The sequence below is a fragment of the Rana temporaria genome, chromosome 6 (assembly GCF_905171775.1).
Source record: "Rana temporaria chromosome 6, aRanTem1.1, whole genome shotgun sequence".
Classification (NCBI taxonomy): Eukaryota; Metazoa; Chordata; class Amphibia; order Anura; family Ranidae; genus Rana; species Rana temporaria.
The window spans coordinates 26,787,066-26,812,795 of NC_053494.1; the positions used below are offsets into that span (position 1 = coordinate 26,787,066).

The 25,730-nt window shown below is 47.4% G+C and overlaps 1 protein-coding gene across 1 annotated transcript; it reads right to left on the reverse strand.

The window, feature by feature from the left end:
- Positions 1 to 1,212: 1,212 nt before the first annotated feature.
- On the reverse strand, positions 1,213 to 23,596 carry ZDHHC4 (zinc finger DHHC-type palmitoyltransferase 4). The gene is made up of 7 exons (XM_040356507.1): positions 23,426 to 23,596; positions 18,395 to 18,524; positions 16,160 to 16,221; positions 13,746 to 13,924; positions 8,235 to 8,360; positions 4,826 to 5,070; positions 1,213 to 1,789 (listed from the first exon to the last, which is right to left on the reverse strand). Exons 2-7 carry the CDS (start codon positions 18,515 to 18,517, stop codon positions 1,547 to 1,549), a joined length of 978 nt encoding a protein of 325 aa, XP_040212441.1. The 5' UTR covers positions 18,518 to 18,524; positions 23,426 to 23,596; the 3' UTR covers positions 1,213 to 1,546.
- Positions 23,597 to 25,730: the final 2,134 nt, after the last annotated feature.

A 25,730-nucleotide genomic window follows, 5' to 3' on the forward strand; every position in this document is an offset into this window, starting at 1 on the left:
CTCTCTTCTCCCCTCCTCACGCTGTCAGTGTGAGGAAAGAAATGGCGATGACTGGCTTGTGTTTACATCATGATCAGCTGTTATTGGACACAGCTGATCACATGGTAAAGGGCCACTGTGATTGGCCCTTTACCCCCCATCTGTGAACAGCTGAGCCCGAAGAACTGCTGATTACAGAGCGAGTCGCCCTGGCAGTGCAATCAAAGGAAGTCATTATGACGCCCTCCCGGTACAGTAAGCCTGCTCTAGCCATCCTTTTGGCTACAGCGCGGGCGGGAAGTGCTTAAAGCTCTGTAAACCGAATATAGCTGTATCATTACCAATATCCTTCACCGCAAACACCTGAACTCAATATTCTGGAAGAGTGTCCACATTCTTCTGGTCACAGAGACAGATTTATTAAAACTGGTGCAAGAATCTGGTGCAGCTGTGCATAGTAGCCAATCAGCTTCTTCCATTAAGCTTTGACAATAAGACCCGGTTCACACTGGGGCGACTCGTCAGGCGACGCAGCTGCCTGACAAGTCGCGTCCCATTCTAGTGAATAGAACTGTTCTAATAGGAGCGACGCAAGTCGCTCCGACTTAGAAAAAGGTTCTTGTACTACTTCGGGGGCGACTCGGGGCGACTTGCATTGACTTCAATACAGAAGTCATTTTGCAAGTCGCCTTAGATGTTGTCTTCATGTCGCCTGGCCGAGTCGCCCCCGAAGTAGGCTTTAGTAAATCAACCCCATATTATATGTAAAAGTCTGACCACATGTTGAATTATAAATGCTCATAATCTTACAAGGTAAGGTGGTGTTAGTACAGTGGAACCTCAATTTAAGAGTAACTTGGTTTGAGAGCGTTTTGATTTGCGAGCATTTAAAAAAAAAAAAAAATCTGACTCGCAAGACGAGCAAAATTCTAACTAAATAGGCCTGCAGTACCTCATTTGGCCTGAGGTATGGGGGCACAGAAGCCGAAAATAGGCCTGCAGTACCTCATTTGGCCTGAGGTACGGGGGCGCAGGAAATGTGCCAAAGTGTCCTCAGGCCTTTTCGGCGCTCTGGTGTCCCTCCACCTCTGGCCGCATTCGGTATTGCATCCCATTAAAATCAATGCGGAACAAATTATTTTCATTTCCATTGACTTCAATGGGAAAACTCGCTTTGATATGCAAGTTTTTTGGATTACGAGCATTCTCCTGGAACGGAGTATGTTTGAAATCCGAGGTTCAACTGTACAATTGATAGTTGGCTATAAACATTTTTTTCCCTACGGTAATTTTTTTTATCATGCTGCACTGTGGGCATTTAATGCATAAGCTCTTGGTGCTGGTCAGTGCTATAAAGCATTAAAGGAGCCTTAGGAAGATTATTATGCTCCCATTTCCCCAGCTGTAGCAGCCATGTTGTGTGAAGGCCAAGTACTTTAGCCCCATCCATTGACTAGGAACTAGAACTGTCATTGTGGCACTCATCTGAGTGCTGGTTCATACCAAGCATCCTACATAATGTGTGTGACAGGTGCCCTTTGAACACTGCAGTCACTCTAGGACAGTCTCATCTCTTCTTTCTATGACTGGTATAAGGCTGGAAAACTTCTTTCAGGTTACCCATAATGCCTCTGGAGTAAGTCCTAGCAGATGAAGAGGAGTTGAGCCCTCGGGCCTTGTACCACTCGTTGGTGGTCTGGTTGGTGATGCAGAGGTAACACACAAAGCAGGTGTAGCCGCCAAGTATCAGAGCAAGGATGAGCAGGAATCCCAGGGTGAAGACAATCCGCGGGAAGGTCAGAAAGAGGTGCTGGGGAAACACAAACACAACACAATCAATTCTGATGTGTGGAGGATTAGGTGCACAAACTCACTTCACTGAAATCAGTGTTGTTGCTAGGCAGGTGCGGGCCGCACCCGGGTGACACCCACCAGAGGGGTCACCACTAACACTGAGGGGTGTCTGTACTGAGGTGGGGGTGTCTGTTCTGATGGGGGGGGGGGGGGGGGTCTGCACTGAGGTGGGGTTGTCTGTACTGTTGGGGGGTCTGCACTGAGGTGGGGGGTCTGCACTGAGGTGGGGGTGTCTGTAGTGATAGAGGGAGTGTCTTTAGTGAGGGGGAGAGGGTCTATATACTGAGGGAGGGCATCTATACTGCGGGAGGGGGGTCTGTACTGAGGGGGGGACTATAGTTGGTGGGGGTGACACCAACCCTAGTGACGCCACTGACTGAAATTCCAATCTAGCAATCTCCCAGTATTTAAAATGTCCTTATTTCTTCTGAGAAATCCTCACTTCCTGTTCTTCTGTCTGTAACTCCACACAGTAATGCAAGGCTTTCTCCCTGGTGTGGAGAAAGCCTCTTGAGGGGGGAGGGGGCAAGCAGGAGGGTCAGGACGCCCACTAACACACAGCTCCTTTCTCTATCTGCAAAGTAGAGAGTGTCATGACTTGCCTGCTCGCCCCCTTCCCCCTCAAGAGGCTTTCTTCACACCAGGGAGAAAGCCTCGCATTACTGTGTGGAGTTACAGACAGAAGAACAGGAAGTGAGGATTTCTCAGAAGAAATAAGGACATTTAAAAGCAAAATGGAAGGATGAGGTAAGTGAAGGAGGACTGCACTAAGGTAAAGGAAGCTATTTAAGGAAAACATGTTTTACCTTTACAAACCCTTTAATGTGGAACAGAGGCTTATGCAACTGTATTTACTCGTGAGGGCACATTTCACGCCAGCCAGATTACTGGGCATTCTAGGTCAGTGGTCATCAACCCTGTCCTCAGGGCCCACTAACAGGCCAGGCCATACATCACAGGTGAAGTAATTTGCTGCTCAGTGATTGCAGTATTCTAGTCTGCATCTCCCCAAGTAATACATAAAACCTGGCCTGTTAGTGGGCCCTGAGGACAGGGTTGGTGACCACTGTTCTAGACTTCCCTATCTGTGGCAAGTGTTTAAGGGACCACAGGGACCCGATTCACTTAACTTGGAGATGCCCCAAATTGCATCTCTGTTGGGTGGATGTGTTAAAACACTATAAACACTGTTTCAGGCCTCCATACCACATGACCCTAAACCATGCCTCTTTGGCATTTTAGATTACTTGCCATTGCCGACTCCCATGAGAGAGCTCTTTTTCAGGACCGGAGAGTGATACTCAGATACTGGAAGTCTACTGACCCTCCTCACAAAGAATGGGTACACTGTATAGGGGAAACCCTTCTATTAGAGAAGTATATCTAATAACATAGGGGGCGTCCCTGTAAATTTGACAACTTATGGGGTCCCTGGCTTGATACCCCAGGCTGGAGTCTGTTAGAACTGGTGATGGACAGAGTACTCATTGGCTAGGCTGGATCTCTCTGACTATATAATGTAAATGTATGCTTTACAGCAGAAGCCAAAAGGTGAGAGATACACCCCTGAATGTTTATATCAGGGCGGTAATTGTTCTGACCGTTATGTGGACGAGGTTTAATACGTTTCGATTATTGTGCTTATTTCAGCCCTCAAAATTTACACTCGCCTGCTCGCATTTTGCGAGTACATTTTGAGGGACCCGCACATTTTGAGGGACCCGCACTTTGAAGGACCAGGCGGCGACATCAGCATCAACACGACTCTCCTCTCCTTGCTCGCCCCCCCTGTCCTCAGGCTGCCCACACTCGCCAGCCCTCAAAATTTACACTTGCCTGCTCGCATTTTGCGAGTACATTTTGAGGGCTGGCGAGTGTGGGCTGCCTGAGGACAGGGGGGGCGAGCAAGGAGAGGAGAGTCGTGTTGCCGCTGATGTCGCCGCCGCCTGGTCCTTCAAAGTGCGGGGAACATTACAGCTTTCAATTCAATAGCTGTGTTCCCCGCCGCGAGCGCCATATACAGCCCCTCCCCCTTGTTTGGGCACTTTGATAGACAGATCACACATCCCAGGATTGGATGCGTGATCTGTCTATCAAAGTTTCCCGGACAAGGGCAAGGGGCTGTATATGACGCTCGGTGCAGGGAAAACAGCTATTGAATTGAAATCTGTTCCCCGTGCTTTGAACAACCAGGCGGTGGCGGTGGCTCCTCTCTCTTACCCAGCACAGGTAGGCTGCGATATGGGGACATCTGGCTGTGATATGGGGACATCTGGCTGCGATATGGGGACACGTGGCTGCGATATGGGGACACGTGCTGCATTGGTAGGCTGCATTTTTGGGCATGGATAAAGTTGTTGTTAATATTTATTTTATAACTGGATTCTGCATAAAACATTTAAGTGTCATTTAATGAGATAATTTATGAGGGCGTGTCTAGGGGTGGGATATGGTACTGGTTGGGCGGGGCAACTGGTGGCAAGTACGCCTTGAGGCCTGGCTAGTAGCTCAGGACTTGAAATTTTGAGCCCTGCTTATTTAATGACACATGTAGTGTTATTGGCAAATGCTTGATGTTTGTGTAAGGCTGTCTTGGCAGTACTTTATCTGTATTGCTTTTTTTGTGTTATTTTGCGTTTTATTTCTCCAATAAACCTTTTATTATTTTTTTTTCATTTTATCAAAGTTTCTAGTCCCAACTTCCCCAAAAACAAAACATTTTTCACTGGACTAACACATTAATAGATTTGTATGCCATTTATAACACATGCATCCAAGAAAAAAAAAAAAAAAATAATAATATGTTCTTTTAAGTTTTGCTCCTAGTATTTAACACTTGCATATTATATTGTTTGTGATTATGTTGTTTTTTTCACCATCCAAGTGGTTCACGTATAGTGTAAACTTGGCACAATTTTGTTAGCCTCAGTTCATGCTGAGACAATTTATTAGCGCTGCACTTATTTTTACACTTATAACTCATGCAACCTACCTGAATGATGAAAACGATGCCAACCAACTCTTCGTGGCCTTCCATGTCCTTATAGGCTGCATGCATCATATGTGACAACAGCACCACCTGCAGGAGGAATCCTGCAATGACTCCAGCCATTGACAGAGCTGTGAAAGACAGACTGACGAGGTAGAGGAAGAAGTATCTGATATTCTGGGCTCCGATGCAGTTGTTTACCCACACACAGTGATGATCAAATCGCTGCACGCAGACGTTGCATACACCTATAAGAAGATTATCATATTTATACATTCATATTTATTCAGGGCTTCTTACACACCAACTAAAGCCTAGTACACACGGCTAGTTGTTTTTTGGTTCAACCTAGCGGGCTGGACAAAAGACAACTGACACCTCAGGTCAGAGAGGCTGTACTAACAATCCGATGTTAGTACAGTGACCCCCCCCCTTGCTGTTCTATTGTGATCTGAAAGGAGAGAGTGGGCTGAAGTCCGCTCTCTGCTGACGTCACAGAAGTCGGTCCAGGCTCTGCGCCCCCCCCAAAACACTCTCATCAGCACTGTCAGCCATTGGCGGACTGCGCTGATCAGGAGTTGATCGGTAGACCTTCTTCGGTAATGACCCTTCGACAGGAACGGCCGGCAGCTGTTGGACCAGCTGCAGTAAACACGGGGCCAAATGGTGGCCGATTTCTATCGCAACAGCTGATGCTGCCCCATATTCGGCCCGTGTATACGGGGCTTTAGAGTACACAGCAATGCAATTAGCATAAAACAAATCCACCAAACAAAAAGTTAGGAGTCAAAAGAGATTATCATCAGCTAATAAAGAAGTTTACCTAAAAAGATCATAGAAAAGGGGGTTAAAGCAATTTGGCCCAGATTCTCGTATATGGGCGTAAAACTATGCGGGCGTAACGTATCTGATTTACGTTACGCCGCCGCAAGTTTTACAGGCAAGTGCTTTATTCACAAAGAACTTGCCTGTAAAGTTGCGGCGGCGTAGCGTAAATCACCCGGCGCAAGCCCGCCTAATTCAAATTAGCTGGTTAGGGGGCATGTAGCATTTAAATTAGGCGCGTTCCCGCGCCGAACGTACTGCGCATGCGCCGTCCGGAAAATATCCCAGGGTGCATTGCTCCAAATGACGTCGCAAGGACGTCATTGGTTTCGACGTGAACGTAAATGGCGTCCAGCCCCGTTCACGGACGACTTACGCAAACGACGTAAATTTTAAAATTTCGACAAGGGAACGACGGCCATACTTAACATTGGTTGCCCCTCATATAGCAGGGGCAACTTTACGCCGCGCAAAACTAACGTAAACGTCGTAACTTCACTGCGTCGACCGCGCGTACGTTCGGGAATTCGCGTACTCGACTGGGAAAACGACGGAGGCGACATCTAGCGGCAAAACAAAAAAATTGCATTTAAGATCCGACAGCGTAAGAGCCTTACGCCTGTCGGATCTAATGGATATCTATGCGTAACTGATTCTAAGAATCAGTCGCATAGATACGACGGCCCAGATTAGGACTTACGACGGTGTACATTGCGTTGCGCCGTCGTAAGCCCTTTGAGAATCTGGGCCTTTGTTTTTACTATTTATAACAAAGAAAATAGCCAACGCCCCCTCAGATTTCCACTTCAGGGGAGTTTTCCTTCATTTTACTTTATAGAAGCAGAAACTGACTGGAAACTGACCGCATGGTGTGAACTGGAGCCTTTGGAATACATGGAAAACACTGTGCCTGCATTTTGTGCAGAAAAAAAAAAAGCACACAGAACTGAACTGGCTCTAAAGTTCCTAATGAGCACCGTGGACTCCATCATCCATAAATGGGAGAAGTTTATTTATCTCACCCTAGGTGGCCCCTCCCTGTCAGTGATCTCTTGGGACACAACACAGGTCCCAGAAGATCGGCTGGCCAATAGCAGAGCGCAGCACGTCTCGCGCATTGCGCAGTGCGCTCCCGGCTGTGAAGCCGTAAGCTGTCATGGCTGGGTGCCCACAGTTGCTATGACGGCGCAGAGAAGAGAAGGGGGAGAGGAGCAAGCCTCTGGGTGGCCGCATAGCTGGACCGTGGGACAGGTAAGTGTCGGTTTTTTAAAAGTCAGCTTTTTTAGCTGCTGACTTTTAGTAAACTAAAAAAAAAAAAAACAACGGTGACAGCTGAATGTAAAAATAATACTTGACGGCAATAAAAAAACCCGAAAAAACACACAGGCAAATATTTTTTTTTTTAATCCATACCAGACCCTTCTTATCCAAGCATGCAGCCTAGCAAGTCAGGAAGCGGAGGGGACAAGTGAGTGCCCCCCTCCTTCTCAACCATACAAAGCTCTGCCCCCGACCCCCAAAGTACCTTGCCACAATATTGATGGGGACAAGAGCCTCTTCCCCACAACCCTGGCTAGTGGTTGTGGGGGTCTGCGGGCAGGGAGCTTTAACAAGGAGACCCCCTCAGATCCTGCCCCCTCTATGTGAACGAGTATGGGGTTCCCCTACCCAGTCTCCAAAAGAGTGAGTAAAAACACTACACAAGTTTTTGACAAGTTAAAAAAATAAAAGAAACAATGTCCCGGGTGTAGATCCATTGTCAATCACGACAACCGCTGCACCGATAAAAAAAAAAAAGAAAAAAAGAAAAAGCTCTGCTTGTGCCGAAGGCCACCGTCGTCTGACAGTTTTTAAATAGGTAAGGGACGGGGCCACCCGGCAACATCACCTGTAGCACCGCCCCCTGTGACGTCGGTGATCCAGCATCACCAGCCGATGACAGCACAGGGGGTGCCCCATACTCATTCACACGGGGGAGGAGGCGGAGTCTGGATTCTGAATAAATCCTCCCACTTACAGACCCACACAACCACCGGCCAGGGTTGTAGGGAAGAGGCCCTTGTATACATCAACTCCTCTGCCCCAAAGCACCCCCCCCCCCCAATTTTGAGGGCATGTGGCCTGGTATGGTTCAGGGGGAAGGAGGCTCTCGCTCGTCCCCTCCCTTTCCTGACCTGCTGGGCTGCGTGCTTGCATTAGTGACTGGCATGGATTTGGGGGGGGACTGATGCCATTTTTTTTTCCATTTTGTCGTGTATTATGTGGACTCAAATGTATACTATGGTCACAGCTTAGCATGTGACCATCCTGAACAAGTACGCAGACAGTGAAATGTCGGGACACCCAATATGCACATATTTGTTCTGGGTCAGTTATTTAACAGGTACAAGGAAGAGGATGGCAAAACAATTTAGCAATAGGAATAGTGCCTTATTGAAGTCCTGGCTCCCTTTTGATGTCTATTGGTACTTGTGTAGTGCAAATATCAGTGTTGCTGCTCTCTGGCTGACATGAGTGACTGGCTGCTATCACCTTGCCTGCAATTTTTCTCTTTAAATTCTTTGTTCTCCAGATAAAAGGTTCTCACCGCAGTGCTTTGATCTGGCTGGCTTCATCAGGAGACACGTCTGACATTTTCTCCCTTGATGGAACATGACGTTGTCATATTGGTACATCTCAGTGCTAAACGCCTCGTTGCTTTTTGTCACCGTCCCTAAAACACAGAAAAGGGAAATTAATTAACCTATTGTTGTGTTCTTACATGACCCTGCTGCAGATCTAGACTTTGTTTGCAGTCCCGTAGCCTGGTAATAACCAGTACTGCAGTGCAGCAGCAACCAATCACAATTCACTTTAAGTATATCTCCAGGTAAAATATTTAGGGCCAGATTCTGAAAGGACTTACCACGGCGCAGCGCCATGTACGCCGTCGTAAGTCCTAATCCGACCCGTTGTATCTATGCGCCTGATTCTTAGAATCAGTTACGCATAGATATCCATCCGATCCGACAGGCGCAAGTCTCTTACGCCGTCCGATCTTAACTGCATTTTTTTTTTGACCGCTAGGTGGCGCTTCCGTCGAATTCCGCGTTGAGTATGCAAATTAGCTAGATACGCGAATTCCCGAACGTACACGTGGCCGACGTAGTAAAGTTACAATGTTTACATTAGGCTTTTCCCGGCGTATAGTTGCCCCTGCTATATGAGGCATAAGTGCGGCGTACCAATGTTAAAGCGGTGTTTCACCCTGCAGAACAACATTGTTGCATACAATTCGGCATTGTAGCGCGAGCTACAGTATGCCGGTCTTAATTTTTTTATCGCCGCACTCACAGTGTAATCGTACATCGTAGATTCCGTCTGCCGCGGGGAATGGGCGTTCCTTTCAAGAGGGAGGGTGATTGACGGCCGGCTCTGGCGCGTCACGCTCCCCGAAGACAGCCGGAGTAGGTCTCGGCTCTTCACGGCGCCTGCGCACAGACTATGCGCAGGCGCCGTGAAGAGCCAAGCCTATTTCGGCTATTTCCGGAGAAGCGTGACGCGCCAGAGCCGGCCGTCAATCACCTTCCGTCTGGATTGGAACGCCCATTCCCCGTGGGCAGTCGGAATCTACGATGTACGATTACACTGTGAGTACGGCGATAAAAAAATTAAGACCGGCATACTGTAGCTCGCGCTACAATGCCGAATTTTAGGCTAGAAGAAAAAAAAAATTTTATTTTTATTTTATAGGGTGAACCCCCGCTTTAAGTATGGCCGTCGTTCCCGCGCTGAAATTTGAAAAAGTTACATCGTTTGCGTAAGTCGTCCGTGAATGGGGCTGGTTGTCATTTACGTTCACGTCGAAACCAATGACGTCCTTGCCGCGTACTTTGGAGCAATGCACACTGGGAAATTCCACGGACGGCGCTTGCGCCGTTCCGCAAAAACGTCAATCACGTCGGGTCACAGTAGTTTTACATAAAACACACCCCCCTGATCCAAATTTGAATTAGGCGGGCTTACGCCAGCCGATTTACGATACGCCGCCGCAACTTACGGAGCAAGTGCTTTGAGAATACAGCACTTGCCCGTCTAAGTTGCGGCGGCGTAGCGTAAATCGGATACGTTACGCCTACACAGAGATACGCCGCTGGACGTGAATCTGGGTCTCAGTTTTTTCGTTTTGAATGGAGTGGGGAAAGGTTAGACCCTTTTTCAAGTTTTTATAGATATGTGCCCCCATTGGAGAGATTCACTAGTATACATTTTACTGGTGGCCACTGTCGCTGAGAAAGAAATGAGGGGAGTCCCCAAGTTTTATAGTTGTCCCAGAACAAGATGTGAGGGGAAATCTCCCAATGGGGACACCTGTTTTGGGGACAACTGTCTAAGAGGGCAATCCTCCTTGCTTTTCGGAGATTTCCTCTAACTTCCTGTTGCATCTCTGGGACAGGAAGTGAAGGAAAAGGAAGAAAGGAGGGCGCACCGACCTTGTGCATTACCAATGGTAAAATATTTTATTAAAAGCATAAAAGCAATATATATACTCACAAATGAGCATGTAAAAAGGGTTGTCAATTGGTCAGACTGCGTCCCTTGACACCTGCAGACAGGACCTGATGTTGAGGGGATCCAGATATTACCCCAAATGGCTGACACGTTTCAAGGGCGTACCCTTTTCCTCAGAGCCTAGACGGTCAATGGCTTGTCCCTCCTAGTTACCCCTATATGTATTTACGTATCCACACCCCAGGTGACACTTACCCAGATAGGTCACACCCATCTGTGTGAACTAGCTCCGCCCAGTGTATCAAAATTGATCAATAAATCAATCAATCAATCAATCAATAAATAAACAACTCCCATCAAGATTTCATGGGTGTATATTGCACTGGGATAGGTGTGGGTATAAGTCCCCCCAAGGGTGAGCCAAATCTTGTGCTGGGATTAAAGCGGGAGTTCACCCAAAAATCAACTTTCTGCAGTTAGATCCAGCATACTGCTGACAACTGACAACTTTTTTTTTTTTTTTGGTACTTATCGTTTTAGCTGTATTTCTTCTATGGCTCCGAGCGGGGAATGGGCGTTCCCGAAGGCAAGCAAGTTGATTGACGGCCTTCGATAGCGCGTCACAGCTTCCGAAAATAGCCGAGGTGACACTTGGCTGTTTACGGCGCCTGCCGTGTAGAGCTGACTGCGCAGGCGCCATAAATTGCCGAGTGTCACTCGTGTGTATTTTCGGAAGCCGTGACGCGCTATCGAAGGCTGTCAATCAACTTGCTTGTCTTCAGGAACGACTATACCAGGAAGTAATCCCCGCTCGGAGGCATAGAAGAGATACGGCTAAAACGATAAGTACCAAAAAAAAAAGACAAGCATGCTGCAGATGTCAGCAGTATGCTGGATCTAACTGCAGAAAGTTGATTTTTGGGTGAACTCCCGCTTTAATGTGGGTATAAGTCCCCCCTAAAAAAAATTGCCAAATCTCACCTCCATAGCACTCTCCCCACAAATTAATAGAAGGGGGTGCAATCTTACCGGACGATAGGTGCCATCCAATATGCATAATGTGGGGACCCAGCCTTGCCAGGTGCGCCGGGTGGACCGCACGCTGTCCCATAGCTAGGAAGTGTGGGCGTTTCTGCGCTCCACCCAACACTTCCAGCCGTTCGCCGCGTCACTTCCCTTCCTGCATGTACATCCGGCCAATGCCGTGCACGCAGGGGACGCGACCAGGAAGTGCGGGTGTGTTTGCATTCCAGGGAAGGGAAATTTCCCCTATGGTACACAGACAGCAAAAAAACAGTAGTTAACATAATTGCGCATGAACTAAAATGCATTTCTTCTCTAATCTGTCCACTTCTCTGCAATTCCAACCTAATGTGTAGAAGCCAGAGTCTTGCTAATAGATGCAATATTTTGTCCTGCCAGTCCTATGGTTGAATAGCCTAGGTCCACATGTGTGCTCGACCTGTGGCCCTCCAGTTGTTGCAGAACTACAAGTCCCATGAGGCATTGCAAGCCGCTAACAATTACAAGCATGACTCCCAAAGGCAGAGGCATGATGGGACTTGAAGTTCCGCAACAGCTGGAGGGCCATAGGTTGAGCAACCATGGCCTAGGAGGACTCCACTGTTTCCTGCTCCCTGTGTCACCTGCCTACTAGCTCCTAACAAGGAACCAGCAGCCTCTTAGGAAAACTGTGCTGAGAATATACATACATTTCCTACCATTGCTGAGCTCACCTTTTGAAAATACTTCTTTACTGGCTGTTATGCTGATCTAAAACTTCAGTCCTTTCTGAGTCAATGACAAAAGTATGCAGATCAGTTCTAACATCTATCCAGTTTCATTGGCTGTCTGACCTGGACTTTGCATGCAGCTAAGGAACTATACTATATGGCCAAAAGTATGCGAACACCCCTTTAAATCAATTGAGTTTGGGCATTTCCAGTAAAGGGTATTGTTAATGCGATTGTAAAGTTTTTTTTTTTTTTTTCCCCTGTTATACTTACCTGCCCTATGCAGTGGTTTTGCACAGAACAGCCCAGATCCTCCTCTATTAGGGTGCCTGGCTGGAGCTCCTGGCCCCTCCCTCCTGTTCAGTGCCCCCACAGAAAGTTGCTGGCTATGGGGGCACCCGAGCCAAGTCACAGCTCCCTGTGTCCATTCAGACACGGAGCCCTGGTTCAGCCCCGCCTCCCTCTCTCCTGATTGGCTAACTGACCACAGGTTTATGCTTCCCCTGTGGTGTTTATATTGGTCCATCAGTGCACCAACACCTTTGCAGCCATTGTGCTACATGCTGGGTGCTTGGTGTGCTCATGTACCTTTAAGGAGGGGTGGCTTCCCTTCAGTTCACCTGCCCCCGTCTATCCATTTAAATGCATGTGCCTCCACTGTGGGGACACTCATTGTTTAGTGTTAGGCCCCGTACACACGACCAAACATGTATGCTGAAACTGGTCCGCGGACCAGTTTCAGCATACATGTTCGGTCGTGTGTAGGCGCGAGCGGGCCGAATTCCAGCAAACATTTGCCCGCCGGGCCTTTTCCCAGCAGACAAATATTCCTGGACGTGTTTTAAAACCGTCCGCTGGAATCCTGCCCGCTCGGACATGTACGGTCGTCAGTACATGTCCGAGCGCCCGCCGTCCCTCGCATGCGTCGAATGACTTTGACGCATGCGTGGAAGCCTTTAAATGGCAGGCCCGCCCACGTCGCCGCGGCGACGACGCGGACACGCCCCGCGTATTGTTTACGCGTGGACTTCTGTACAATGGTTAGTACAGCCATCGTACAGAAGCCCTCTGGCAGGCATGTACGGTGAAAACGGTCCGACGGACCGGTTTCATCGTACATGTTTGCCCGTGTGTACCGGGCCTTAGGACCACAGATTACAGGGTGCCTTGGCGCGGCTCTGTGGCTCACGCATGCGTTTGCAAATGCGTGCGGACTGAACCCCTGTTTTTAACGCATACTGTAGACAGGTTAATTGGTTTTCTGCAAGCTGGTCGGTAAGTAGGCTTGGTTTTTCCCTGGGCATTCCCCGGGTTTTTGTTAACTGACCAATGGTGCTGCTGCTGTGTCCCAGCCAATCAGGAGCAGAGTCTTGAATGGCCGAGGAACTCGTGGACATTGCGGGACAGAGAAGATGCATAAAGATAAAAAACCTTCTGACTTTACAACCAGTTTAATGCTATGGCATTCAAAGAACATTTAAGTAATTGTGTGCTTCCACATTGTGGGAACAGCTTGGGGAAGGTCCATTTCTGTTCCAGTCCCTCTGCCCAAAGCCAGCTCCATAAAGTCATGGCATGGTGCGGGGACACTCGAGTGTCCTGCATAGAGCCCTGATCCCAACATTACTGAACACCTTTGGGATGAACTGGAATGCTCACTGCGTGACAGGTCCTCCCAACTTCAGTACCCAACCTCACAAATTTTCTGGATGACTAAATGGGCACAAAAACACCTCAAATCTTGTTGAAACTCCATATCAATTCCCATAGTTTTAGAGATGTGATTGTCAGATATACACAAACTGTGGACAACGTAGTAGGTGGCTTCCACATTATAGAATATTCTCCCTGCTTTACAAACTGTGCTTTCTTACCTGGATCAGAATTGCAGCATTTGTAAAAGAAATAGAGATTCACAGTGATTAAGGCAAAGGGCAGGAAGACAAACATCCAATGTTGTTCCATCTCCAGGCTGTAGTCCAGCACCTCCCAGGTGTATTCCGCAAACACTGCTGCATCCAGAACCAAGTGCAGAACCACAAAAGCTGAACTTCTAAAAGGCAAAGTAACAGAAGTCTCATTATTATACAGGATTTATATAGCGCTAACAGTTTGCGCAACGCTTTACAACGTGAGGGCAGACAGTACAGTTACAATACAATTCAATACAGGAGTAATCAGAGGGCCCTGCTCATTAGAGCTTACAGTCTAGGAGGAAGGGTCGAGTGATACAAAAAAGGTAATAACTGTAGGGGATGAACCGATGAAGAAAATAAAAGTATAGTTGTTACGTGGAGGCAAGATAGGCTTCTCTGAAAAAATCGTTTTCAGGGATTGCCCAAAAGTGGATAGTGTTGGAGAAAGTTGGACAGATTGGGGTGGGGAATTCCAAAGGATGGGAGAAGCTTGGGAAAAGTCCTGGAGGCGAGCATGGGAGTAAGTGACGAGGGAGCTAGAGAGAAGGCGGTCTTGGGAGTTATAAAACTAGGTTAGTGATGTAGCCAAGGGGCGAAATATGGGTGGCTTTGTAAGATATTGTTAGTATTTTTAATTTAATTTATTGGGTGAGTCGCAGCCAATGGAGGGATTGGCAGAGAGAAGTAGTAGACAGTGAACATCTGGTAAGGTGGATGAGTTTGGCAGCAGCATGAAGGGGGGGTAGCCCAGGGCTCAAGTCCTGCGGTAACGCGTGGGAATGGAGTCCCTGCACTTTTTTCACAGCAGGAACTCAGTTCCCTTTGCAGGACTAGAGCAGCCGAGCCGCCCGAGCCAATCCTTCACTAAGCGGCGATGCCCAGCTCGAGTCACTGTCAGGGGCAGGCGAACCCTAGTAATCCTTTGTTACTGGCCGCTTCCTGTATATGGATTCATCGGGTAGTGTGCGGGTATTCCGTCACTTCCTTGATGCCGCAATGTCTCCTGGGAGCTTTTGTCATTGTTCCCAGGAGACATTGCGGAGGTCTGCCACAAGTTATCGCAGGATTTAGAAAGAACTTGCTTAAAGTTCCCGCGATAACTCGCGGCAGACCTCTGCAATGTCTCCTGGGAACAATGACAAAAGCTCCCAGGAGACATTGCGGCATCGAGGAAGTGACGGAATACCCGCACACTACCCTATGAATCCATATACAGGAAGCGGCCAGTAACATAAAGGATTACTAAGGTACAGTGGATCAAAAAAACAAAAACAAACATGCGGTTTAGTAATTATGCAAATAAGCGTATCTTTTTTTTTTTTTTGGTGGGGGAGTGGATCTTGGGTGGGAGTTCCCACACTTTTTTCCCCCAGGACTTGACCCCTGGGGTAGCCTATTTAAAAGGTAAAGGTACGCCAATGAGGAGGGAGTCAGAGGAGTCGAGGCGAGAGATGACCAGGGAGTGGATTAGGAGTTTTGTGGTGTCATCGATTAGGAGGCGGCATATTTTGGAGATGTTGTGGAGGTGGAAGCGGCAAGCTTTGGAAAGTGATTGGATGAGGGGCCGAATAGAGATTTCAGAGTCCAGGACTACACCTACCCACCCGGGGATGGGTTGATGGCTGTGCCATTGCTCTTGACAGAGAAGTCAGGGGAAGGAAATATTATGAGTTTGGTTTTGGACAAGTTGCATAATAAACAACCCTATGTGGATAAAGGAAAGAGAACCTGCGAGTATAAAAAACAGGACCTGCCACTGCTGACTGTTTATTTTGGTGCAGACTCCAGAGCTGTCATCCCAATCCTGCAACAGCTATCTAATGAGCTCCCCTAGAACAAGCATGCAGGACAGTTAAGATTTTTTTTTAGACTTAAATGCTATCACCAGGCAAGATGTGCGGATGACTTAGAACTTGTGGCAGACAATTCTAATGAGCAAAATCAACCAACTGTCCTGATTGCTCTCCAATCTATACCCCAATAAAGGGGATTTGTGTTTGACCCCGAAACGTGTTTGCTGTCAACTTTTGATAGACCCCTTTATCGTAAAAATGTTTTTTATTCTAGTCTGCGTTACCACTAGAGAGATTTCTTGTCACTTCCTATCCTGGTGACAAGCATCTCTAGGACAAGGATTTAGGGATAATTGGCTTTTAAACAAATGGCTTTTAACAAATTTTAAGACAGACATTCTACTCAAAACTGAAAAAAGTTTTCCTTGCAGTTCCACTTTAACATGTTCAATACCACGTACACATTTTCAGTAGATGTTTTAACCTAAAATAATAAAAAAAAAAAAAAAAGTAGGAAGGGAAAAAGTGATATGACCCCCCGGTAAATGTGCAACACAATCTAAATTTTACATAACATACCTTGTATAGAAGCAGCTGGTAAGACGACTGTGCAGCCATGTTGGTAACACATTGGAAAGTGCCTGCAAATATAAAGGGGTTCAGCTTTACATATGGAAATGAATATCTGTTTCCAGCTTGGTGTTGCTCACGAAATGGGTACACAAGGAGGATCTGGTTGTTCAGAACTGAAGGATCAGAGAGTGGTAGACTTCACGTTAACTTGACACGCACATTTTTACTTCTTGTGTGTTGGGTCTTAATGGGATCTACAAAGGTCTGATAAAGCATCATCTTATCTCTACACTTGAAAGCGACTTTCGCCAGATTAAATATTTAAGATGGGAAAAAGAAAAAAGGGGGACTTGATATAAAGTAGTGTTAATACTTGCCTGCCTTGCTGTCCTCACTGCCTATATTTGAAATGCTAAGCTGGAGAAGAATCTTCAGCTTGGTCCCTTGCAGTGTGCTATGGACTCATCTACTGACCTCTACATCAATGCCACAGCGTGCAGCGGGAGACTAGGCATCTGACACTCCAGGAAATACGTTGGACGCTGAAGATTCTTTAGCCAGTTTAGCTCTTTGAGGAGTGGCGGACTGGCATGTATCAATCTTTTCTTTACAGAAGGCACTTTTTTTTTTTATTCCCATTTAGCTTTAGCAGCATCAGCCAAACCCTGCTCAGCCCACAAAATGTGATACCATGCAGAAAACTGTAGAAAGCAAAAAGTTCACCAAGAGGTCTTGTCTTGGTCGCTGTTTGGTTCTGTTTTTCATTTAGAAACTGGACTCATACCACACCAAGTACTTGGAGTTTGATTGAGTTTGTTCACAACAATGGGTACATCATTGTAAAATATTGTCTGAAGTATAATTTTTTCATCTTTTTTGCACTGATTTATATTTGATACCAGTTTGTATTGTAAACTACCTTTTCCTAATAAAAACGCTTAAGTAAAAAAAAAAAAAAAAAAAAATGTACCCTTGTTGTTTTAAAGGTTTAAATTAGGGATGTCCCGATACCGATACTATTATCGGTATTGGTACCGATACCAAGCATTTCCCCGAGTACTCGGGGGAAATGCTCCGATGCCTTAGCCGATACCTGGGCAGGCAGGGGAGTTGCAAGTCTTCTCCCCCTCCGCGCTGTCTTTCCCCCGTGCTCCGTACTCTCTTTTCCCCGTGTTCCGTGCCGTCCTCTTTCCCCCGTGTTCCGTGCCGTCCTCTCTTTCCCCCCGTGTTCCGTGCCGTCCTCTCTTTCCCCCCGTGTTCCGTGCCGTCCTCTCTTTCCCCCCGTGTTCCGTGCCGTCCTCTCTTTCCCCCTGTGTTCCGTGCCGTCCTCTCTTTCCCCCCGTGTTCCGTGCCGTCCTCTCTTTCCCCCCGTGTTCCGTGCCGTCCTCTCTTTCCCCCGTGTTCCGTGCCGTCCTCTCTTTCCCCCGTGTTCCGTGCCGTCCTCTCTTTCCCCCGTGTTCCGTGCCGTCCTCTCTTTCCCCCGTGTTCCGTGCCGTCCTCTCTTTCCCCCGTGTTCCGTGCCGTCCTCTCTTCCCCCCCCGTGTTCCGTGCCGTCCTCTCTTCCCCCCCGTGTTCCGTGCCGTCCTCTCTTCCCCCCCGTGTTCCGTGCTGTCCTCTCTCTCCCCCCCGTGTTCCGTGCTGTCCCCCCCCCCTCAATTTGTCAGGATGGAGAGCGGAGGTACCCGGAGGAAACCCATGCAAACTCCAGGCAGATGGTGTCGTGGTCGGGATTTGAACCAGCGACCCTTTTTGCTGCTAGGTGAAAGTGCTAACCACTACACCATATGCTATAGAAGCGTTTAAAACTGTACCAGCTTACACCTAAGTTCATCCACACACAACCAACCATTCAGGTCTATGGGTGGCTGTATGTAGTACCTATGCTTCCAGTAGGGGAAATAATTCAGAATAAATATTGTGTGTGCTCAGGGCACCTGTGTGCAAGGACCCTTCACCTGTTTCTTTATACAGCACCATCTATTGTGGTTATTACCAATACCCAGTGGTTACATTAGTTCAAGCACTGCAAGGAGTACACCTCCAACATAAATTGAAGATGTCAGGGCTATTTTTTTCCCCCCTTTTGATTAATTTAAAGCGGTAAAGAGAAGTGATAGAATGAATTTGACTACCACCGGCAAGGACAGATGTTTTGTTATATGTTGATTAATAAAAGTTTCTTGTGTTCAAAATATCTGTCTGACACTATTCTTATGTTGTTATGGAAAAAACGTATCTCACCTCTTCAGCTCTGTAGAACACACTGTTCAGTCTGCTCCTGGATCTTCCTGACAAGCAGCAATAAGCAGAAACACAGAGAACAAGAACAGACACATAGAGGATGAAAAGCCACAGGAAGTCCATTCTGAGACTGGAAAAAAAAACACACAGACATAGAAGATTAGGTGTATGCCTCTGTAACATGGCAGTAAATCAGAGCTGTGACACTTTATAAAAATATAGTGGGCATGGGCTCATTAACACCAGCAGCCATGCTGAATGCACCAACTACTGATGCGATTGAGGGTGTTTCAACTAAGCACCCTCAATGAGTGGAAGCTGGAAGGAGTGTGCTGGAACCTGGTGAACATTTGGACTGTGCATCCTCACTGCCACACCAATCAACCATAACATAATGACCACTGAGAGGTAAAGGGAATAACATTGATGTTATAATGGCATCTGAAAGTGGGTGGACATATTAGGCAGCAAGTAAACATGATGTCCTTGAAGTTGATGTGTTAAAAGCAGGAAACAAATAAAATAAATGGGCACGTGTAAGGATTTGAGAAATTACCAAATTGTAATGGCTAGACGACTGGGTCAGAGCATCTCCATCTTGTGGGATGTTCCTGGCCTGCAGTGGTTAGGACCTACTAAAAGTGATCCAAATAAGGAAAAATGGCAAACCAGCAACAGGGTCATGGGCAGCCAACAGCTCACTGATGCACGTGGGGAGCAAAAGGCTGGCCTGTGTAGTCCGATCTAATAGAAGAGCCACTGTAGCAGCCTCAAGTGGCTGAAAAAGTCAATACTGATTCCGATAGAAAGGCACCAAAACACAGAGTGCATCACAGTTTGTTGTGTACTATGGGGCTGCATAGTCCAGACCGGTCAGGGTGCCCACATGCTGATCCATGTCCACAGCTAAAAGCACCTACAATGGGCATGTGAGCATAAGAACTGGACCAACGTCTGACCCCTGATGACATCAGACGTTGCTGACGAAACACGTTGGGTCCTGTGATACTCGCTACGTCGCTCCTGCTACTCGTAATGCAGGCGGAACGCTGTCGGCGTCCCTGCCATTTTACAAACGCAATTTTATCTTCTGCTTATGCAAGTGCAACCAGTATATTTTTAATACATTTTCTAAATGATACTGCACTATGAGGAGCTTCTGTTCTTGTCTCTTTGATTTATATGCCATTTCAAATTTGGGTATTGTGCCAAACCCTGAGCTGCCGTTTCTTTGGATATCCTTTTGTCTTGCTGTTTTTGACTACCTGTCATGGGTGTCAATTTTGTCTGGCGAGTAGGACATTTGCCTAGAAGTTGGTGGAAGGAGATGCAGGAGACATTAGCCATATAAGTTTTCTTCACTGTCACATTTGATATATAGAAGAATTACCAGCACTTTATGTGGGTCTAATTAATCCGTGATGGGTCATTGAACTTTTTTGTTTATATTATATTCACTTGATATTCATCACAAATACATGATTTTTGTATATTTATAGCGCGGTATGAAATCACAGTTGTTTTTCTTTACACATCGAGGCTTTAAGCCTCGATGTGTAAGATGTGAGATCACCCTTTTTCTTTTTGTCAATGAAAGAAGATGGCCTGGTTTGATGTGTAGCGCTCACCCCCGAAGGAGCCGCTGGTTTGTTTTTGGGATCGGCATATTGAGTTACCTTGATATGGCCCAGGGGTGCAATTGCAGAAACAAACAGTGAGCGAAAGGTCCAGACAGTGAATAAAGGTTTTTTCCAATGCTTTATTTTCCAGGCCAACACGGCCAACATCAACATAAATTGGGAAGGACAAAGTTGATGAATAGAGAGAGAGCAAGAACCTTGCAATATCAGGCCTGGATATTAAATGGAGCAGTCAGTACTGCTCTGCGTAGTACCAATTTGCAACTCGTCGCCACTCCAACTGAGTGGGTAAAGTGCCCCCGGACAGACCCTTTTTTACAGGCCTGGCAGCCGAGATGTCACTTAGGATTTCTGGGAGGAACAGGCCTCTCTCACAGACCCGGCTATGGGCCTCTGCCACAGGCCAATTACAATAACTAAGCTAGATAGATGGAGCGAATCCTCCCAGTAGATTTCTGCATCGGTCGCCAGATGACAGCAAACATACCTGTCAGTACTCTGGTCCCCAATTGGTTTGTTCAGGCTCTGTTGGACGACCTGCCTCCGGGTCCTCCTCAAACCGACTCCCCAATCGAACGGCACCCAGCCTGGGATCCTCTCAATAAAATCGGGAACCCAGCCAATCTGCAATTATGGCTAGGTAGGCCATGCCGGCGGGGTCCATGGATGCGCGCACCCTGAAGGTGGATGCCGCACCTGGAACGGGGACCCCGCGAAGATTTTAGAACACATGACACCTGTCACAGGTATACTCCTCTCCAGCACGTCCCACGAGGGAAAAAGCTCCTCTGATTGGCTGCTGGAGAAACTTACTCTGCCAGAACCCCTCTGGCGCCAACTGCTGGCCAGGAATGACATTGCATCCCTGAACCACAGACTGACCCAGTGGACATTTCTGGAATGACAGAAGTCCCAAAATTTAAACAAATAGTGAATGGGAGCAAGGTAACTCTCCCATTCCCCACTAACTTTAGCGTAGGGCCCATACTGAAAGTAAGGGGGCGCTACAGATGAATTGTGTGGTTTTTTTTGCATCACATGGATGATTGGGTGTGTGTGTGCGTCACTTACCTGGGAAAGAGATGACACCAGGATGCAGTATGTGAAGAAGGCAAGCCAGTGGAAGCAGTGTGATGCTTTGACTAATGTTCTGCTGGGAAACCTTGGGTCCTGACATTCATTTGGATGGTACTTTGCCTTGACGGGGGAAGGGCTGTTTTGGTGACCAAGGGGGCCTACTCAATTTTAGGTGGGTGGTCATGGTGGTTATGGTTATGGCTGATTGGTATACAGTCTACACTGAGAGAGGGTGACAACCCAGAAGCATAAAGTTAGAGACAGGGACAGAGTATTTCACTAAAGATGGAGCTCGGGCATTTTCAGATCCAACTGCAACCCAAGTGTGAGAGCCACCCGGGAAGCTGTCATCTGTACAGGACCAAGCATCTGCACGCAAGGGATTCCCCCACCCGCAGCTGCCTATATGTGATCCATAGTGTTTCTTTGTGTGCCGCTCAGGCTCATCTGGAATGGGGTACATATGTGGATTCTTCTGCTGGGAGTGCTGGCAAGGTATGAAGCCCTTCCTGGCTCCTGCTGTAGCTCAAGGAAAAGGAAAGTGGTGATCCCTGGGGCCGCACATCCGTGTAATCCTATAGCAGTGATAAGAGTGACAACCTCCGCCTGGACCCCAACCAGGCCACACCCCAAATATGTTTCGCTCCCACCCCCATGTTTAAGCTCCTGAGGTTGCCACTATTATCAATACTATAGGACAGGGATATGCAATTAGCGGACCTCCAGCTGTTGCAAAACTTGTAGTTCTGCAACAGCTGGAGGTCCACTATCTCCATATACCTGCTATAGCATAATACAGATGTGGGGCACCAGGGATCACCTCTTTCCTCTTCACTGAGCCGCAGCTGCTCATATGCATGTCCAGGGCTTTTTTTTCCCTCAAACAATGGGTGCTGGAACTCAACCACGACCCCCCCAAAACCCTCCCCCCCCGCATACGCCTCACAAAAAGTAGGAGGGTCTTAAAGGGGCATTAAATACCAGGATTGCATTACATACTGCGCCGGATTCAGATACAATGGCGTATCTTTCCGGCCAGCCTAACGTATCTCCGATACGTTACGCCGCTCTAACTTTGGGCGCGAGTTCTTTATTCAGAAAGAACTTGCGCCCTTAGTTACGGCGGCGTAACAAATGTGTTGCGGCGTAAGGCCGCGTAATTCAAATGGAGATGTAGGGGGCGTGTTTTATTTAAATTTGGGTTGACCCTGCGTATTTGACGTTTTGTTTGAACGGCGCATGCGCCGTCCGTAAAATATCCCAGTGTGCATTGCTCTAAATGACGTCGTAAGGATGTCATTGGTTTCGACGTGAACGTAAATTACGTCCAGCCGTATTCGGGAACGACTTACGCAAACGACGTAAAATTACAAAACTCGGCGCGGGAACGACGGCCATACTTAACATTAGCTACGCCTCATATAGCAGGGGTAACTATACGCCGGAAAAAGCCTAACGCAAACGACGTAAAAAAAAAAGCGCCGGGCGGTCGTTCGTTTCTGAATCGGCGTAAATACTCATTTGCATATTCCTCGCGTAAATATACAGAAGCGCCACCTAGCGGCCAGCCTGGAATTGCAGCCTAAGATCCGACGGTGTAAGACACTTACACCTGGCGGATCTTAGGGATATCTATGCGTAACTGATTCTCTGAATCAGTCGCATAGATACGACCGGCCGAACTCAGAGATACGACGGCGTATCAGGAGATACGCCGTCGTATCTCTTTCTGAATCCGGCCCACAGAGTGCAGAGTTCAGAAGGGATGCACACAGAGTGCAGAGCTGTTACTTGTAAACACAGAAACCGGACTTCTGCCAGAAGTGGTGGAAGCCAGAGGTGGTGGAACGGAGTTCCACCTGAAAAAAAGCCAGAGGTGGTGGAACGGAGTTCCACCTGAAAAAAAGCCCTGTGCATGCCCCTTGTTTACATGCAGCTGCGGGCAGAAGAACGCCCCGGTCACAGTGATTGGCCGAGTACAAGTGACAGCTTCCTGACAGGCTCACTTGGGTTCAGACAGCGATCCAAACACCCCTGGTTGTCACCCATAGCAGGAAGTGCCAGGATCGGGACCTTCATGACAGGGATCTTCAGCTATTCTTTTTATGAAACCTGCAGATTTAAGGAGACCGAAAGTGACTTTTAAAATGACAATTAAAGGTTAAAGCTCATGGGAGATTTTAGCCATTGAGTGTACACCTATTTTCCCGAGTATTATAATTGTGACTGGTTCTCTTTAACAATTGCAACATACACGACACCCCAACAAAATAAAAAATTGCTTCTATAAAACAGAATAAATGAGAGAACTCACTTGTTATGTCAAACCACCTGTGTTGTTATACACCGCTGGGCGCGGCCATCTTCCTACACCCGGAAGAGGAGAGCAGCTTCTGCAAGGTAATGAAGTACAGTACACCCAGGCAGAGGGGACTAAGTGGAGCGCCGATTCAGGCTTTGGAGACGATCGCCGATACTAAGGATTGCTGATGCTGCTCACAGACAGGGATTTGGTGGTATGGGTGGGGGATGGGAGATCTATGGAGAAGGACGAGGAGGAAGGCATTATATGGCTGCTCTTAGCAAGGTGTTTTTATTTTAACAGAGCAAATGTACAGCAGAACTTCATTGATTCCAATGGTAGACCTCATAGTCCCTGGGGATGTATCTGTTGTGTCATATTAAAGGGAACCAGTAATATGAGAGTAATGTGGAATCCTCAGCTGTCCTTCTCTCCTAGAAATGCCAATTCACTGACTGTCATGCTTGTCCTTTGGCTTCAATACTTTAACCTTTTGGCACCACAAGAAATTTTGACATTTTTCTCATACATGTTAAAATAAGTAAAGATTATTATTCTCTTTTTCTTTTTTTTTACTAGGAAACGACTTAGAACCCCCAAACATTGTATAACTTCTAAACGCAGAGGCCCTGGAGAATAAAATGGTAGTTGTTGCAGTCTTTTTATGTCACACAATATTTGCACAGCTGCTTATCAAATGCAACTTCCGGTGCAGCTCTGCCTAGTAACCAATCAGCTTCCAGGTTTTATTGTCAAAGCTTAATTGAACAAGGTAGAAGTGGATTGGTTATTATTAGGGTTGTCCCGTTACTAGTATCGGGACCGATACTGAGCATTTGCGCGAGTACTTGTACTCGCACACATGCTCCCGATGCCTTAGCCGATACCTGGCGGAGTAGCGGGTGGCGTGTCGAGCTGGCAGGGAGTGCAGAGTTCAGGGTGACCGGAGCCGGCACATTTGGTCTTGGAAGTGATGCTCCATGTTGCTGTCAGAGACGCCCATGTTGGTACACCCTGCACTCGGCCACAGTATGCCAGCAGCGGACATCTTGTTACACCCAATCCATATAGTTTGGGCTGGGTGTAACAAGATGGTTATGTGGCCGAGTGCAAGGAGTACCAGGTAGGGGCATTGCAGGCAGCCTTCTTCATCAGTGCCCATAAATGTCAGCTATCAGTGCCATCTGCCAATGCCACTTGCCAGTGCCCCTTCCAAACCAAGTCGCCAGGACCCTATTTCTAGTCGCCATGGCGACCTGGCGCCCGGGATTTGTCGAGCCCTGGTGTAACGGTGTAACTTTATATGTATTGATATCACCATGCTTTTGCTCCATTAAGAACTACAAGTCCCTCTGCCCATTCCCACACAGATTTCTGTGAATAAAAGACGCAGCTTTTTGGGCGGAGCCATGGCATATTTAAAAAGTGACAGGAGCTGGTGGGGAGAAGAGCCCCTGGGGGGGGGGGCGGTTGGGGCGGTGGGGGATACTGTATTTTCCAGTGTATAAGACAACCTTTTGTACTTAAAAATATCCCCCAAAAATCAGGGGTCGTCTTATACGCCGGGAACCTGTATCTAGATTCAGACTGCGGGCGTCCGAGGACGAGAGGATGTCCATGATAGGTGGAACACTGAACACAGGCTCTGCTGGGAAACTGAGTGTTCCGCCTATCACGGAACAGGACGAGGAGGAGGCGCGGCTTTTGAACAATGGACGCCCGAAGTCTGAATCTGCATACAGGGATAAGTTATGGAGATCGGCACAGTGAGGGAGGCAATGGGCACAGTGAGGGAGGCAATGATCACAGTGAGGTAGGCAATGGGCACAGTGAGGTGAGTCGGAAGGGGGTCATCTTATAAAGTGAGTATATCCCAAAACCAACCTTTCAGCTGGAAGATTAGGGGGTCGTCTTATAAGCTGGCAAATACGGTGTATGGGCAGTTTGGGGGTGGGTACGGAGCGTGACTATGTTACACCCTAAGTATGGATGTAGCATGGAGCATTGTTAAAGGATTGGCTTCTTTTTTAAGGTTTAACCTATAAAAGTCGGTACAGGTTTGAGGCATTTTCTAAAATGCTACTGATAGCTCTTTCATGGGAGGCGTAGTGGATTAGTTTTAGTGTCTTCCTGGTCAGCGCTATTAAATTCCCATCTTAATGAGCAGTGACACTTGGTGTTGTATGCGAGTGTCAGGACATCTGAGTCTGTTATCTAAGAGTGACATCTCCATCCTCTCATGTTACCTGAGCTGCAGCCTGCCACAAGAATACACGTGATAATGGAGCGAAGGGTGCAATTCATGGGTCTTCAGGGA

Bases quoted from the DNA above. Each gene is read 5' to 3' on its own strand.
- ZDHHC4 (XM_040356507.1), bottom strand. From the start codon at position 18,517: ATGGACTTCCTGTGGCTTTTCATCCTCTATGTGTCTGTTCTTGTTCTC. The intron at 16,222-18,394 runs GTGAGATACGTT...TTATATTTGCAG, and splicing joins TGTTCTACAGAGCTGAAGAG to GCACTTTCCAATGTGTTACC. The intron at 8,361-13,745 runs GTAAGAAAGCAC...TCTGTGTTTTAG, and splicing joins ATGCTGCAATTCTGATCCAG to GGACGGTGACAAAAAGCAAC.